This window comes from Cryptotermes secundus, unplaced genomic scaffold (genome assembly GCF_002891405.2).
Source record: "Cryptotermes secundus unplaced genomic scaffold, Csec_1.0 scaffold859, whole genome shotgun sequence".
NCBI classification, from domain to species: domain Eukaryota; kingdom Metazoa; phylum Arthropoda; class Insecta; order Blattodea; family Kalotermitidae; genus Cryptotermes; species Cryptotermes secundus.
In genome coordinates this window covers 1,983,280-1,997,840 of record NW_019723915.1, presented here as the reverse complement: position 1 = coordinate 1,997,840, position 14,561 = coordinate 1,983,280, and the positions used below count along the sequence as shown (strand labels likewise).

General features: G+C 40.9%; 1 protein-coding gene across 2 annotated transcripts in view; it reads right to left on the bottom strand.

Annotated features, from left to right (window-relative positions):
- Positions 1-11,277: 11,277 nt before the first annotated feature.
- LOC111862163 (tudor domain-containing protein 1) overlaps positions 11,278-14,561 on the bottom strand; it is a 68,835-nt gene continuing 65,551 nt past the window's right edge. For both annotated transcript variants that reach the window (XM_023847346.2, XM_023847347.2), the window contains one exon: positions 11,278-11,688. In XM_023847346.2, the coding sequence (XP_023703114.1) occupies positions 11,681-11,688 (8 nt within the window). In that variant the 3' untranslated portion in view covers positions 11,278-11,680. The remainder of the gene's footprint in view (positions 11,689-14,561) is intronic.

Genomic DNA, 14,561 nt, shown 5'->3' with positions numbered 1-14,561 from the left:
GCATCTCTTCACGTTCATTCTTTTGTTGTACTGTGGTGTTTCCAGGAACAATTACAAGCTTATTTAACATTTTTCAGAATTCCACATCCCAACTGTTGATTAAATGGAATACACCCTGTGACTGGTCAAGCAGAACACAAAGTATGCACAGGTACACTTTAATACATAAATCAATAATGCTCCAAAATGTTATTGGTCAAAATCAAAACCTGTCCAAAAGACTTAAGGCACGTTTGTCTTGTAACATTTTCTGCCAAAGGGTGTGGGAAGATACACGTCTGTGTGTTTATAAAGGGGTCTCATTTTCCCTTTTGTTATCCTTAACACAGATTTCAGAGCACATACAATGAGGGAGGCAAGTTTTATTACAAGGTGACAGGCAATTTCACGTCATTTTAACATTACCTTCCAGAAATCAGCAAACCTCTAATAAAATCTAAATCAGATTTAAAAGTTTCTGACAATAGTATATTAATACAATTATTGAATTTTTAGGCATAAGGTAATTTTATGAGCCAGCAAGGCCCTGCTATGATACAGGATCTAGTTCTATCATGAACAAACAAATCAATGATCTGGAAACTTTCTTCAGAGATCAATAAATCATCCTGGCTGCTGCATCCTGGCAGCAGTGAAAAGTTCCTTCAAAAATCATTTTTGTAAGCAGAAGAAAACCCAGATTGGAAAATTCTCAGCTCTGAAAGATCTAAACCAGGCTACCACAACCCAGAAAGCAATTCATGGGTCTGAGAAATCTGTCCTCAATTTATCACAGCATGTTCTCACAGAATCAGAACAATCGGTGCTTAAGAGAGGGCTTAACTTTGTGGTAACAAATACACTGTCTACTCTGGACACAGTATGTGGCTGAGTCTGCATCCAAACATGGAGTTCTGCCAGAAAATTCAAAACGTTTGATATTGTCACGTGTTTAGTGTGTAGAACGCGACAAATAAATTCATGCCGTATTGGGTATAGCGAATTTTATTCTGCATTCACTCGTTCACTGNACTTGCAGTATCACAAATACTACACTGCAAATGCTGCTGGCTTACTCGGAACTCTCTGCTGGCTAGATGGAGAACTGTTGATCACACACTAACTTGTAGGCTTGCTCGGAACTGGCTGTGAATAGCCTTCGCTGCTCCTTATGTAGCCTCATTGCAGACAACACAGGAAACAGCCACGTAATAGGCACCATTGTTGTCTGGCCCTGTGTTGCTAGCAACGCTGTCGGGAGTTGTCTCTTGCAACCATTGTTTACCTGCGTTGCATAGTGACCAGCGTGCTGGGACTCAGCTCGCTTCGGCTCCGCTCGGCGCGTCAGCTCCCGGGGGGGGGGGCGGTCCAGCTAGCGTGACACGTCACAATATCTATAACTAGGAAGGAATCTATGGCACTGAAATCTTGAGAAAAAAATGAAATAAGAAATAAGCAGAATCATGGGTTTATGAACATCTACGTAAGGATCCCAAGTTTCAGACTGAGAGGAAGATAAGGAAACTTCTTACCAAGCATAAAACTGTCCTTCCTCTTGCCTTGAAACATAAACTGACACCTTTACCACAGCAAACCACCTCACCTCTATGGATTTCCAGATGCACAAACCTGACATTCCCCTTAGACCATGAGTTAGCATTAGCAACTCTCCCTGTTATGCCCTAGTAGTTTCTTCATAACATCCTGAGCCCTCTAGTTGGTCAAACAGACTTCTTCGTGAAGAACCCAGAACACTCCATAAAATTAATACAAGAGATTAACCTTCAAAATGAAGACTGCCTTATAAGTTTTCACATCAGTCTGTTCACCAGCATACTGGTGGAAGTCTTACAGGTAAAAAAAAGTAGACTTAATACCGATCCTTATTTCCCAGAATGCTCCTCTTTATAAGTTGAAGACACAATGGAATTACTGGGCATCTGTTTAAAAACTGCATAATCCCAGTGGTCAGTAACATATTTCTGGAACAAGCTGTGGCAACAGCATTGGATACAGCACACCAAAAACCAATTAAATGGTCTAGATACGTCGATGACACTTTCAAGTTTGGTCACATGGACCAGCAAGATTGCAAGCAATTTGTTCACTATCAAATTCACAATAGAAGTGGAAGTTAATGATACTCTTCCTTTCTTGGATATCTTGGTTATGAAGAGAGATCATAAACTGGCCATGAAAGTGTACAGGAAACCTACTCATACAGATCATACCTGCAGTTCAAGTCCAACCACCCACATCATGTGAAAAGAGGAGTCATTCATAGCTTGATCAGTCGAGCCAAGGTCATACGTCAGGATCAGAAAGATTTCAACAGGGAAATTAAAAACATACAACATGATCTCATGCTTAATGAATACCCACAAGAATTCGCTGACTCCATAATCAAGCCAGCAAGAAGTAACCATCCTCCAGACAAAATATATCATGGCATGGTCAATATCCTGTATGTTAGGGGAATTTCTGAAATATTCAGACGCACTGGGAACCATTTCAATGACAGGACAATTTTCAAAACTAAAAACACACTCTGATGGACAATGATGAAAACTGGACCGGTTAGAGATGCCCACCAGACAAAGCAGTGTTTGTACAGTATCCCATGCGATTGTGGCAGATATTACATCAGCAAAACAAGCAGACCTGAAGAAGTATGCATTATGGAGCATAAATGTAACCTAACCCAAGGTCTGCCCAAAAGAATCAAACTTAGCCCAACCTGCATAGGAAGGCCACAAAATGCTTGTATGGTGGAAAGAAGCGAAGGTCTTGTAGGCTGAATTGAACACCACCTCCGGGAAGTACAAGGAGTCCACCCACATGTCTCTGGCAGCTCATCCAACGAGTCAACCCAGTTTGGACATCTCTTCCATCTGGACTCCCATTATCACAGCAGAAGTAAAAAAGCTCAGCTCTGTCCATTGTACATTATGTGGGAAAGCTGTGTTTTTATGTTGCTACTACATAGAATTTGCCTCTTTAGTGATGGTTTCTGTTCTGATACTGCTCTGATTTTAAAGACTTTGGCCATACATGCAAGGCCTCATGTGTGGAGCATTTTAATGTTTGTCTTATGGTTTATGTTGCGTATAATTTATACATCCTGTCTTGTGTTGGTGCTTGTGTCTGGAGATGGAGGCTAGCTATACTGAATGGGCCCAAATGAGTAGTTTTTACCTGAACACAGAGACAGATTTCAGTCTCCAAAACGTCATTTTAAATAAGAAACAGGACAATAATGTTAAAAAACTCAGTAATTGTAATAAAATGTAGGTTGGATCAATGACCACTTTCCCATAACATGGCTGGGAAGCAGTACATGTCATTCACATTAACGAACAGTCGGGAGAGACCAATTATAACAGACTTCATTAAAATACATCCAATGAAATAACTGGTACTGTGCAATGAAAATGTTTAACAAATCATGAACGTTTCTATTTCTAACTGTGCAAAGCATTATCAGTAACATAACACAGACGAAGAAATTCTTCAAGTACAAGATAACGCAAAATTATTAACAATTGCAAAAAATAATCTGCTGCTTAATTCAAGGTATACATTCATTATTATGTCAACAGAACACAATCAGCAATAATAAAGTAAGAAAATTTCAATCAAACCAATTTTCAACTTCAAAACACTTTCCTGTTTAAACAAACACACAGTGAAAGAAGTGGATCATAAATTGACATCATTCTGTACTATTGGAAGCTCAAGCCATATTAATGTTGCTAGCTTTGACATTAACTTAAATATACAAATCTTTGGGAACTCACAATTATTTATTTGTAGCATTACTCACAATACTTCCCAAGATATGAATGAGATGTACTGCTTCTGAACTGGACCTTCCATATGCATCCTGTTTGACATTACCAGCAGAAACAAATCAGCCCTGCTATGGGCAGCATTATCTTATTTCACCTGCATCTTCTGCAAACGTTAAGTTATAAATTACTAGACACAAAACATAAAACAAAGCTTTTCAAATGAAAATTTCAGCATGCAAGGTGTGACATCCTACAAAAAGGTCTGAATGAGGCTTGTGCCACCAATGGCATATCCGCATCTATTTGGCCTGAAAACCATAACAGTCTTCTTTAGGAGAAGGAAGAAGAAGAAAAAACGATTTACTTCATTTTGACAGGGACATTTTAACAATTCTCCCTCCATTTAAAATTTCTGTTGCGGTTCTTTGGTGATTTACTGAAAAAACACCGAGCTACTGGTTTACTGACCAATCAGATGAGGGCAGAAAAAATTAAAAACTGAGATGATTTATGATTCAACATATATAAAGTAAAGCAAGAATTGCTTTACAATTGCACCAGCTTTATTTGTAATCAAGATTTCTTCTTATAGTAATTACACACAGGATGTAGTAACGTACATTCAAGGGTGACTTAGCCTGATCCTTGGTTTCAAGAATATGGTCTGCTTCACTCCTACAAAGACCAGGCAGGAAGCACCCTGCTGCGTTTTCCTGGAAATTGAGTTTGAAAGTTGACTGGCGAGATCCTTTGTTAAAGTTACACTTGACAGGTTTTGAACACTGTAAGTCAAAAGTTGGAAGGTTCGCAACCCACACTACTGGTATAATTTTTCAAGCTGCTGTCAAAAACGACGTTAGGACTTTAAGGTCCAAGTCCCAAACTACAGCTAGGTGACTGGAACAGTGAGAATTGCAGTTAACTCCCTAAATTCGAATTGTTCCAATCAGCCGAAATTAGGGTAGTAATTTGGAGGCGGAGCTGAAGCTGTGAAGGCTTCTTGCTTCAAAGCAGAGTCAGTCTGCTAAAGTAGTCTCTGAACAACTCTCCAAGTGTACAGCCAAAAAATTAGCATCACTGGCAGCTTGGTTCGAAAGTCCCAGTTAAAAACAAAATTATTTAAGGGTGTTACTGGAACAATATCTGAATAACTCGGAAAAATTAATTAGATGCAAAAATTAGTGTGAATCTTAATTTGGCTTAAAAGTTTAAGTGAAAGTGTAATCACTTCTACGCGTTGTACTAAAAGCAGTCGCTACATAGCTAGCCAGGGATCCGGTCGCAAAAGTCTGAGCGATTTCAAGTTTGTTTAAGGGATTAAGGCCAAATGTTATTAACTGAATATCAAAAAGTGCTCATTAAACACTGTTGTATAGTGCCTAGCTATAACCACTCTTATCTTTCCCACTAACTCGAGGCCTGTATGCACCCTGAGACAGAATCTCATCGCTCTAGTGTGAATGCAGAACCTATCGCCTGTAGTTACCAGTTCATCTCCCCTTTTTCCTGAAAAGTAAGCCTTTATACTAAGCTTACTGGCACCCAGCATTCATGTAACCCATATCCTGCAAACAACAAATATCCACAACAACAACAACAAAGAGGGAAGAACTGGATAAGAAGGATGCAGCAGCAACCTGCAAACTTGGAGTAACAACAGGTGAGAGGGAATGGCCAGAGGAGCAGCTGCAACCAGCAACAAAGGGGCCAAAAGGATGGTTAGAGAGGAGGTGGGGTGACAACATGACGGCTCAATATCTTGACAAAGACGGGATAAAGGGGAGAAGAGTCAGCTACGAGCATCAGGAATTACGTGGCAGCTCACCCTATAGAGCAGCAGCTGGAACCAGCAACAATGGGGTCAAAAGTGGGACAAAAGCAACACCCCAATGCAGTAAGACAGGGTATGCATCCAGTTAGGGGAGATAACAGAGTTCAGACACAAGCCCAGATTAGGCAGGTTCAGTATTCACACTCCCAGAACCGCCGTAATGACAACTGGAGACGCAATGGAGGCAACGACGGATACAGGGACAGGGACTACCAAGGTGCAGGCTCCCACCATCTTAACCCCAACGTTCCCCCCTTTCAGGGAAGTCAGGAACACGTGCAACCCACTGGTTGAGGTGAGCATTTGGGAAACTAATGAACGGAGTCATTACGGACCGAATGTCTGTAAACACAGCAATTTTCAAAGTCCACCCAGCGCATCTAAATTAACTAACAAGCCTAGAGGAGAGGGCGAGGTAGGTAGAAGTTCTAGGAAGAATGAGGTGAGAGAAACCACCGATTGTGTAGTACTACTTATTAACGAGGCTGCGCTAGGTCAGAGTCCACAGATCGAGGTTAAGGTAGCAGGTAAATGGGCATCTAACACACTAGATTCAGGTAGTGAAGTAAATCTCCTGTCAGAGGGAGCGTATGAGAAGCTCATTAAAGTGAGTGTGGAAATCCTGGTGTTACCGGTGGAAAGTGTGGTTCTAGTGACGGCGTTTGGCAGTCGATCTAGGCGGATACGTCACCAGGCACTAATTGAATTTACAGTGGGCGAGGACTTCATTGAAAGTGTTTTCATGATCTGTTCTCAATTCACTAACAAAGCGATTATAGGCTGTCAATTTCTGAAAAAAAATATGGCATCAGGATCAATTTCGACTCTGGGACATTCAGTTATGTCTGGGAGAGCGTAATGAGAGAACAGACTTTTTCAGCTAATGCCAAGTGTCCGGTGGTAAGACGTAATGAGCAAAGTGTGACAGGGGAATCTCTCTACTCAAACCACTCTTCCTCAGGTCAGCGACCTACAAACCCATCAGCTGATCCTGAAAGGACTCGCCCCCTAGGAGCAGTTCACAGCTGTTCTGAATTCCCATCCCACCAAACAATTTTGACTGGCAGTGAGTCACAAGAAGGCACTCAATTCAATTGCAGTGAGACCGAGAGGTCAGATGAAGCATACAGGGACTGTGCTTCCCTTACTGGTGTCGCAGGAAACGACCATTTCATTAATGAAATTACGCGTGTCAAGGTAGATACTGTGGAGAACAGAAATGACCAGGGCCGAGGCTCTGTCAGTAGAGTTGCCGACTCCAAGCACGGGTTAGAGATTAAGCCAGTAAAAACAATCCTGCCACATGGTCAGCCCATCCATAAATCTAGATCACATTCCCCCGATCCCAAGTCGTTACGGAAGACCGACGTGTCCAGCTAGGTTGAACAAGTGACAAGCCTTTCAGCCCTAGAGCGAAGTAGACTATGTGAAGTCTTGATCAAGTACCTGAGCCATATGATGACTAAGCCTGGGAGGTGTAGTTTGTTGCAGTATAAGTTCCAAGTAAACATACAGACAGGCCCATTATAGGGTACTCTAGACCGATACCTTTCACAGTCCGGGAGCAAATTAGCCAGATGCTAGAGGATGACATTCTAGAGACTAGCACTTCACCTATTTTGAACCCTCTGATAGCAGTTGGCAAGGAAGGAGGCAAAATTCGAATATGCATGGATGCCCATAAGGAGGAACCAATTTACAGTCCCCAATCATGAGAGCGCCACCAATGCAAGAACTATTACAGAGATTTGTGGGAGCCCAGTACTTTACTTCCCTAGAACTCAGTTCTGCTTACCTACAAATTGAACTTCATAAGGACTCCAGGAAATACACAGCCTTCCTATTTGATTTGACTGTGTACCAGTTTAAAAGGGTACCGTATAGATTTAGAAATTCCCTACCAATGTTTATAGGTGCTATTAAATTAGCTCTGGGTGGAGACCACCTTGAAAATGTTGTTTTACACCGATGACATTCTGATTCACTCCAAAACGTCTGAAGACCATCTAAGGCATCTTGATATCGTACTCGGTAAATTTACTAAGGCAGGCTTCACTATTAATGCTACTAACTGTTGTGTTAAATTCTTGGGCCATTGTATCGATCAAACAGGAGAGTCAGCTGACCCTGATCGGATACAAGCCATTCTTAATTACCCAGCACCAAGGAACAGTAATCATTTCTGAAGCGGTGTAATATGACATCTAGCCGAGTCACACGTGGGGTAATGCAACTTCAGGAGTATGATTTGGAAAATTGTCCATATTAAAGGCATAAAGAACATCTCTGCAGATCTGCTGAGCCGCAACCCCATTGGGTTAAGCCGAGAAAGCCGCGACCTAGTAATGAAGCCTAGAGAGTTGTTTGTGGCGAATGTAGATTTGGGTATCGATGGGACTCCTATGAAAGAGTTAGGTAATCTGCCATGGCAGTGTAGCAGCTACGTAAGAATACACACCTGATGATGGCCATTTAGGGCCGAAACATGTAGTGTGGAGGAAGGAAAGAAGAAAGAACTACAATTAAATTGTTGCACTTAAGACGGAGTTTGTCTCATATATATTGTGCGAGTGTAACAGGATGCTTAAATATAATATTGGAATAAATCAGTTCACATGAATAATCTTTAAAAATTGAACATTTTCATGATTTTAATAAGTTATTTTTAACAAGATAACTGAAATAGTTGTGTATTTAGATGACTAAACATACATTGTAAATTTATGATGAAAGTATTCAATGCAGGGTCCTCAGGTAACACTGACCACCTCTGAATATGTGAAAGTAACTCCTTTTACTCTATTGATGAATTTACTGAACATACAAAAAAACTCATTTGTTAAAAGTGAATAAATAGTCTGTGTGCTTATATTATACATCGTGAGACTTTGCTTGTTATAAGTGTGGTAGTAAGTATAATAATAAACAATGACCAGTATCGTGCTATTTTCTGGGACATGAATGGCATCATGACACACTTCCTGCAGAAGAACTCTATTTTAAACAATTACAATATATTTAAAGTTTCATGATGCAGGATTTAATGATAGTCGTTAAGTGGAAATTTATGTAGACTGTTGTCTAGGGTGCCTGCTTGCAGAATGATGAATATTTACATATTTCAGTAATTCCTAGATGTATTCCCAAGCTCACATTACTCACAAGACTGCATACTGAGGGAATATTATACCTCTGAATTCTTTGAAAGTGGCCCTCAAGTGGAATCCAGATTCTTAAAGACAAGTATGTGTAGTATAACATTGGCTATGCACCCAACCATGGCACAGGAAAGCACTGGAAGATGTGAACCGTGCTACGGTTCTTCTTCGTCAAGTTCCTTGGAGTCCCCCCCCCCAAGCGCCAGGATGCGAGCGTTTCCCTTCTTTCCGGCTAATGTCCTTGGCTGACGTCAGGTCAGCTGACCTTGTATCCCCCCCCCCTGGACTTAGACAGAGGTTTCATCGGTAGTACAAGTGAATGTATCTTTCTCTCTTCCCGTTGACCTCAGAAAGGAAACATCGCTGCGTCTAAATTTGGTTTCGTAAAGTTGAATTGATTTTGCTGGAAATTCGGTTTCGGCCCGCAGCAGTGGTTGAAGGGGGAAGAGTGCCCTCACGACATGGTCAAGGGTGGATCAAGTCCTGAAGTAAATTTTTGAGTTTGTAAATTCAGCAATACAAGTAAGTGACTTACTGAAGTAATTATTTTCTTTCGATTATGAACGCCGTTTGGCGTAGGATAATTTGGTTTAGTCTAAGGTTGTGCTAAACAGCAGATCGCCCCTCAGGCGTGTATGTAAGCTGTTTATATTTCCTTGTGCCCTCAAGGCTTGCCTAAGTACATGCTTGTACTGGAGAAGTAGAGAGACGCCATGAGGCGTGCCTGACTTGAGTTCTGTGCGGCTAGGCACAGCGTAGTTCTGTATCACTCATTTATCACATGTTCTGACCGGTTACTGCCCTTCAGGCGGGCCCATCTGTATACATATGTTATTAATATATATTTATGTATATGTTTAAGAACGCCAGTGGTGTTTATGTATACTTGTGCTGTACGTTCCATACCAGTTTCTGACTAGCGGATCCGTCCAGCCTGGCCCTTTGTGCCGACAGTGGTTTTCCTCCCCCGAGATCCCTTACTCGACCTTAGGGAGGCATAGTGCATCACGCTACAAGCAAGTCGTTTCTTATGAGCCTGTCCCTTACCCATATTGAGCAGGGGTTCACGGGTCTAAGTGGGTAGAAGAACTGGGTTCTTTACCCACAGGGTCAAGGGACACGGCTCAGATGTATACTAAGAGAAATGGCTTGATAAGATATGAATTATGTCATAAGCAGAAAAGAATCCACCACTTAATCTGCTAACTTTTACTTTGAGATTCCACATATACTTTCACTTACCATACAGTAGTCCAACAATCCTACCACAGAGATTCATTCATCAAATGAAAACACAAGACCTACATAATCCAAATCCCATCTAATTTTAAAATGAAGATATCAGATGTAAAATTCCTACATGCTTTGAGGCATGGATGTAGAATCTGTGCTGAACATTACTTTTCCAGTATGATACCAATACATTCTACAAATAACAATATTAGCAGAAATGCAACATTCAAGACTTCCGTTCTGCTCTTCCAAAAAGTGCATGTCCAATAAAGAACACTGCTGCAAGACTAATAGGTCAATGAGATTCGGCACTTTTATGTCAAGCCCAGATTTCATATAAGTCAGTAACAGATTCAATCTTGCTTGCAGTCTGGGGGAGAGGATGTTCTTTGATTTATTTAAAAAACAGAGGGGGAGGGAGACCTACATAGTACCTACTTGCGCAATAAAGGAAAAATGAGTAAGAGGATCAGAAAAAACTCACTACCATATTAAATCCTGTTTGCAGTGTGGGAAGAGGGAACTATATAGTGCCTACTTATATAATAAAGGAAAAATGCAAAGAGGTAGGCAAAAAGAACACTCTTATGGTGCAAAATGTATAAAAAAACACCCACCAATGCATTTTTTTTCATTGGTTGCATCCTGTTGTGTCTCTCAGACAATATATAATATAATAATAATTGAAATATTTGTTGTGTAGATGGTAGCATAGTTCCTACATATTATATATCATCAATGTACTTTGTTTTATACAAGAAAAGTGTGGGAAAATGAACGAACCTGGGCTTGACTAAGAACATCAGCCCTGATAAGATGCTGTCATGAGCGTGAAAGCGATAATTATACAGCACTTCATTAGCTCTGACCACATGTCATTCAGTACAACAAAACTATGTGCCCATTTGCACTCTAAACTGAACGCAAATATTGAAAATATCAAGCATATAGTTCTGAATGCTATGTTTTTAGTTTAAAGAGAAACACATAAAATAACATTATTATTTTCATACCACACAAGATCAAAGTTCTGCAGTTATAAAAGAAAGAACCATATGCACATAATTAGTCTCTCACGTGCCCATCACTAACTATAAAATACTGAAAATCCACAGAAAGAATGTTATGGTACTGTATCGGCCTACATCCAGAACATGAAGATGTCAATTTCAGATAATATAATACAAACTATCAACGATAGAAATTTCTTGTATGGATGTAATGTGTTACAGTACATTGGGGAGGGGGGGGGAGACTGGGAACAATAATAATACAAACTCAGTACTATTTAAACTGCAGTCTCTCTACAACTTAAAGAATGGAATGTGTATAAATTACAAACAACTGTTATGTCTCTGACAGATCATGTCAATGCATGTGACATTTAGGTTTACATGCAACACTAATTATCAAATTTACTTGTCACCAATGATGAGACAGTGACTAGCATTTTCATTTATGGGGAGAACAGATATTAATGTAGACTTGAATAATCAATATTGTACAGACATTTTCTATTACAAGATAATCAGAATCAGTCAAGGCCTTATCACTGTCATTAAAGACTATGACTAAAATGGATTGGGACATATTTTAATAAAATATAACAACAAAACTGAGACACACAGACCAACAATGCATGGGTGATTCCACCTTCTCTCTCCATCATTTCCAGCCTCCATTTCCACTTACTTTTCTGGAAAAAGAATCACACCAATCACAGGATTAGACACCTGATGACCTCATTTAATCCCTGGCAGTAATCAACAAATGTACAAGAGTTTCAAATGCAGCACTCTGTTGTGGAACTGCAAATTGATACAGAATTAGGAACGTAAAAAAATGAATATAATCTGAAGCACAACATTAACAAGAACTGAAAGCAGAACGCTACAAGATAGTAAAATTATGGATACTGTTGCATTGTAAGGTAAAGGTAAATTTGTCTCTGTGCTTAATTAAGCACAATGCCAAGAAGCTGTACCTGACCTCAGCACTAGACAGAGGTGAGGGGTCAGTTTCATTCACTTTACCTGTGTGGAAATATTCGGTGGTACCTAGTGCGTAGGAAGCTGGGTGGACCCCAGGATCAATCTAGACACTGTGGAGAAGAGAAAAACATCCTTTCTCTACAATGAATACAACCCTGATCATCCAACATGCAGCCTGCCACAACACCATTGAACTACGCCACTGCATGGACACATACAAGGGTTGGATAAAAGGTAGTGGCAACACTGCTGTAACATGAAAGATGTGCTTCAGGTGGCACCAGCAATATCTGTAGCTGATAGCAGAAATTCAGTTGAAGTAGTGCAGTGAGTGGCTCTGGTCATGCTTCATTTAGTTGCATTGTGCAATGTCTTGACGTGCAGGAGCCCAGTTCAAGCGCCCTAAGAACATGTTTACAAAACAAGAACAAGGCTCCTGGATAAAAATTGAAATTGCACGAGGTCATAGTGCACAAAACTGTTATCAGGGACTGAGAAAAGCATGTGGTGATGCTGCTTTGTCATATTGCACAGTGGCACGATGGGTGAAATTGTTCCGTGAAGGNGTAGTGGCAACACTGCTGTAACATGAAAGATGTGCTTCAGGTGGCACCAGCAATATCTGTAGCTGATAGCAGAAATTCAGTTGAAGTAGTGCAGTGAGTGGCTCTGGTCATGCTTCATTTAGTTGCATTGTGCAATGTCTTGAAGTGCAGGAGCCCAGTTCAAGCGCCCTAAGAACATGTTTACAAAACAAGAACAAGGCTCCTGGATAAAAATTGAAATTGCACGAGGTCATAGTGCACAAAACTGTTATCAGGGACTGAGAAAAGCATGTGGTGATGCTGCTTTGTCATATTGCACAGTGGCACGATGGGTGAAATTGTTCCGTGAAGGGAGGGACGCCATTCAGGATGACGCCATGTTGACAGCCACACAATTCAGCTTTTTGCTTCTTTGCTGGATGTCTATCGTCGATGGGTTGCATGGGAGTTAGCTGCTGAGGTAGGCATATGTCACAAAACCGTGCTATACATGCTGCACGATATTCTTGGATACCACAAAATTGCAGTGCACTGGGTACCCCATACATTGTCTGAGGTGCAACAATGGCAACATTATGCAATTGCACAAGACTTGTTGGACCAGTACCAGAAGGAAGGCGACGACTTCCTTGGAAGGATCATCACTCTGGATGAAACTTGGGCTTGCTCATATGAACCGCACTTGAAGCGACAATCAAATGAATGGAAGCATCCTGGCTCTCCTCGTCCAAAGAAAGTGCGAGAGTAAAGAGAAAGAGTAATGTGAAGGCGATGTTCATTGTGGTATATGACACTGATGGAGTGATACTGCACCACACTGTACCTTAACGACAGACAGTAAACGCTGCCTACTACTGCAATTTCCTGCGTAATCTTCTTCATCCAACACTCAGGAGAAAGCGATGACACTTGTTGGCAATGAACCCCATCATCCTTCATGACAATGAAAGGGCTCATACTGCTGACGCTGTCAAGGATCTCCTTCGCCGCTGGCGATGGGAGATACTGCAACATCCGCCACACTCACCAGATATGAGTCCGTGCGATTATGATATCTTTGCCGAAATGAAAGAACCACTGCAAGGGTTATGTTACAACAGAAGTGGATGCGCTGATGGTGTACGATGCCTTCCACAAATTTGGCAGAAGGTGGTACACATGGGGGGCGATTATATTGAAGGAATGTAAGTGTGTTTACCTCAGGTAATAAAGTCATTTCAGAACGATAGAGGTGTTGCAACTACTTTTTATCCAACCTATGTATTACGTATGAAATACAACCGAGTCCTCTTGAGATCATGGGGGAGGGGGAACAAACCCCTTAATTGGGAGAGAAGAGCTAAATTTAGAGCCCTAGTGAGAAAACAGACATAAATGAAAGATGAGAAGACTGGATGGAACCTCTTCATGCATTTCTTGCTAAGAACTCATAAAAGTAATTTTGCTTTAAGAACTACACAGGTTACAGAGAAAGGAGCTAGGATGGCTCAGTCACTATTGTGACTAGGCTATAGGCTGGATGACCAATGACTGATTCTACCAGGCACAATACATCCAGATCACATCTGTGGCCCATAAAACCTCCTATTAAATATGTGCTACAAATTTTTCTAAAGGTCTAGAGGGGACAATTCACTACCCACTACCTCTCAGGTTAAAGAATGCATGGACCTATACCTTCACTTCCACATCTGTCTTCATAGTGCAGCTTTTAAATATGTAGAGACTTTGCCTTTGCTTCATAGGTTACAAAATAACTGCTGCAAGGGTAATGATGAATTGGTATGGAAGCAACTGTGGGTTGTAGATTCTGCATGAAAAGATTGCCAAAAACCATAAAACCATGAAAGTTGGTCTCTGGAATGAGATCAAGAACTCATACCTCCTGGGTACGAAGATGGACCGCTAACAACCATACACAGGATTCTGTCCTTGACATACAGTTCAAGCTACTTTAAAATTATACCAAACATGTCACATACGAACATTTGAGGTGGGAGATAAAACAGGGCAAATAAGATGAAAAAGTGATG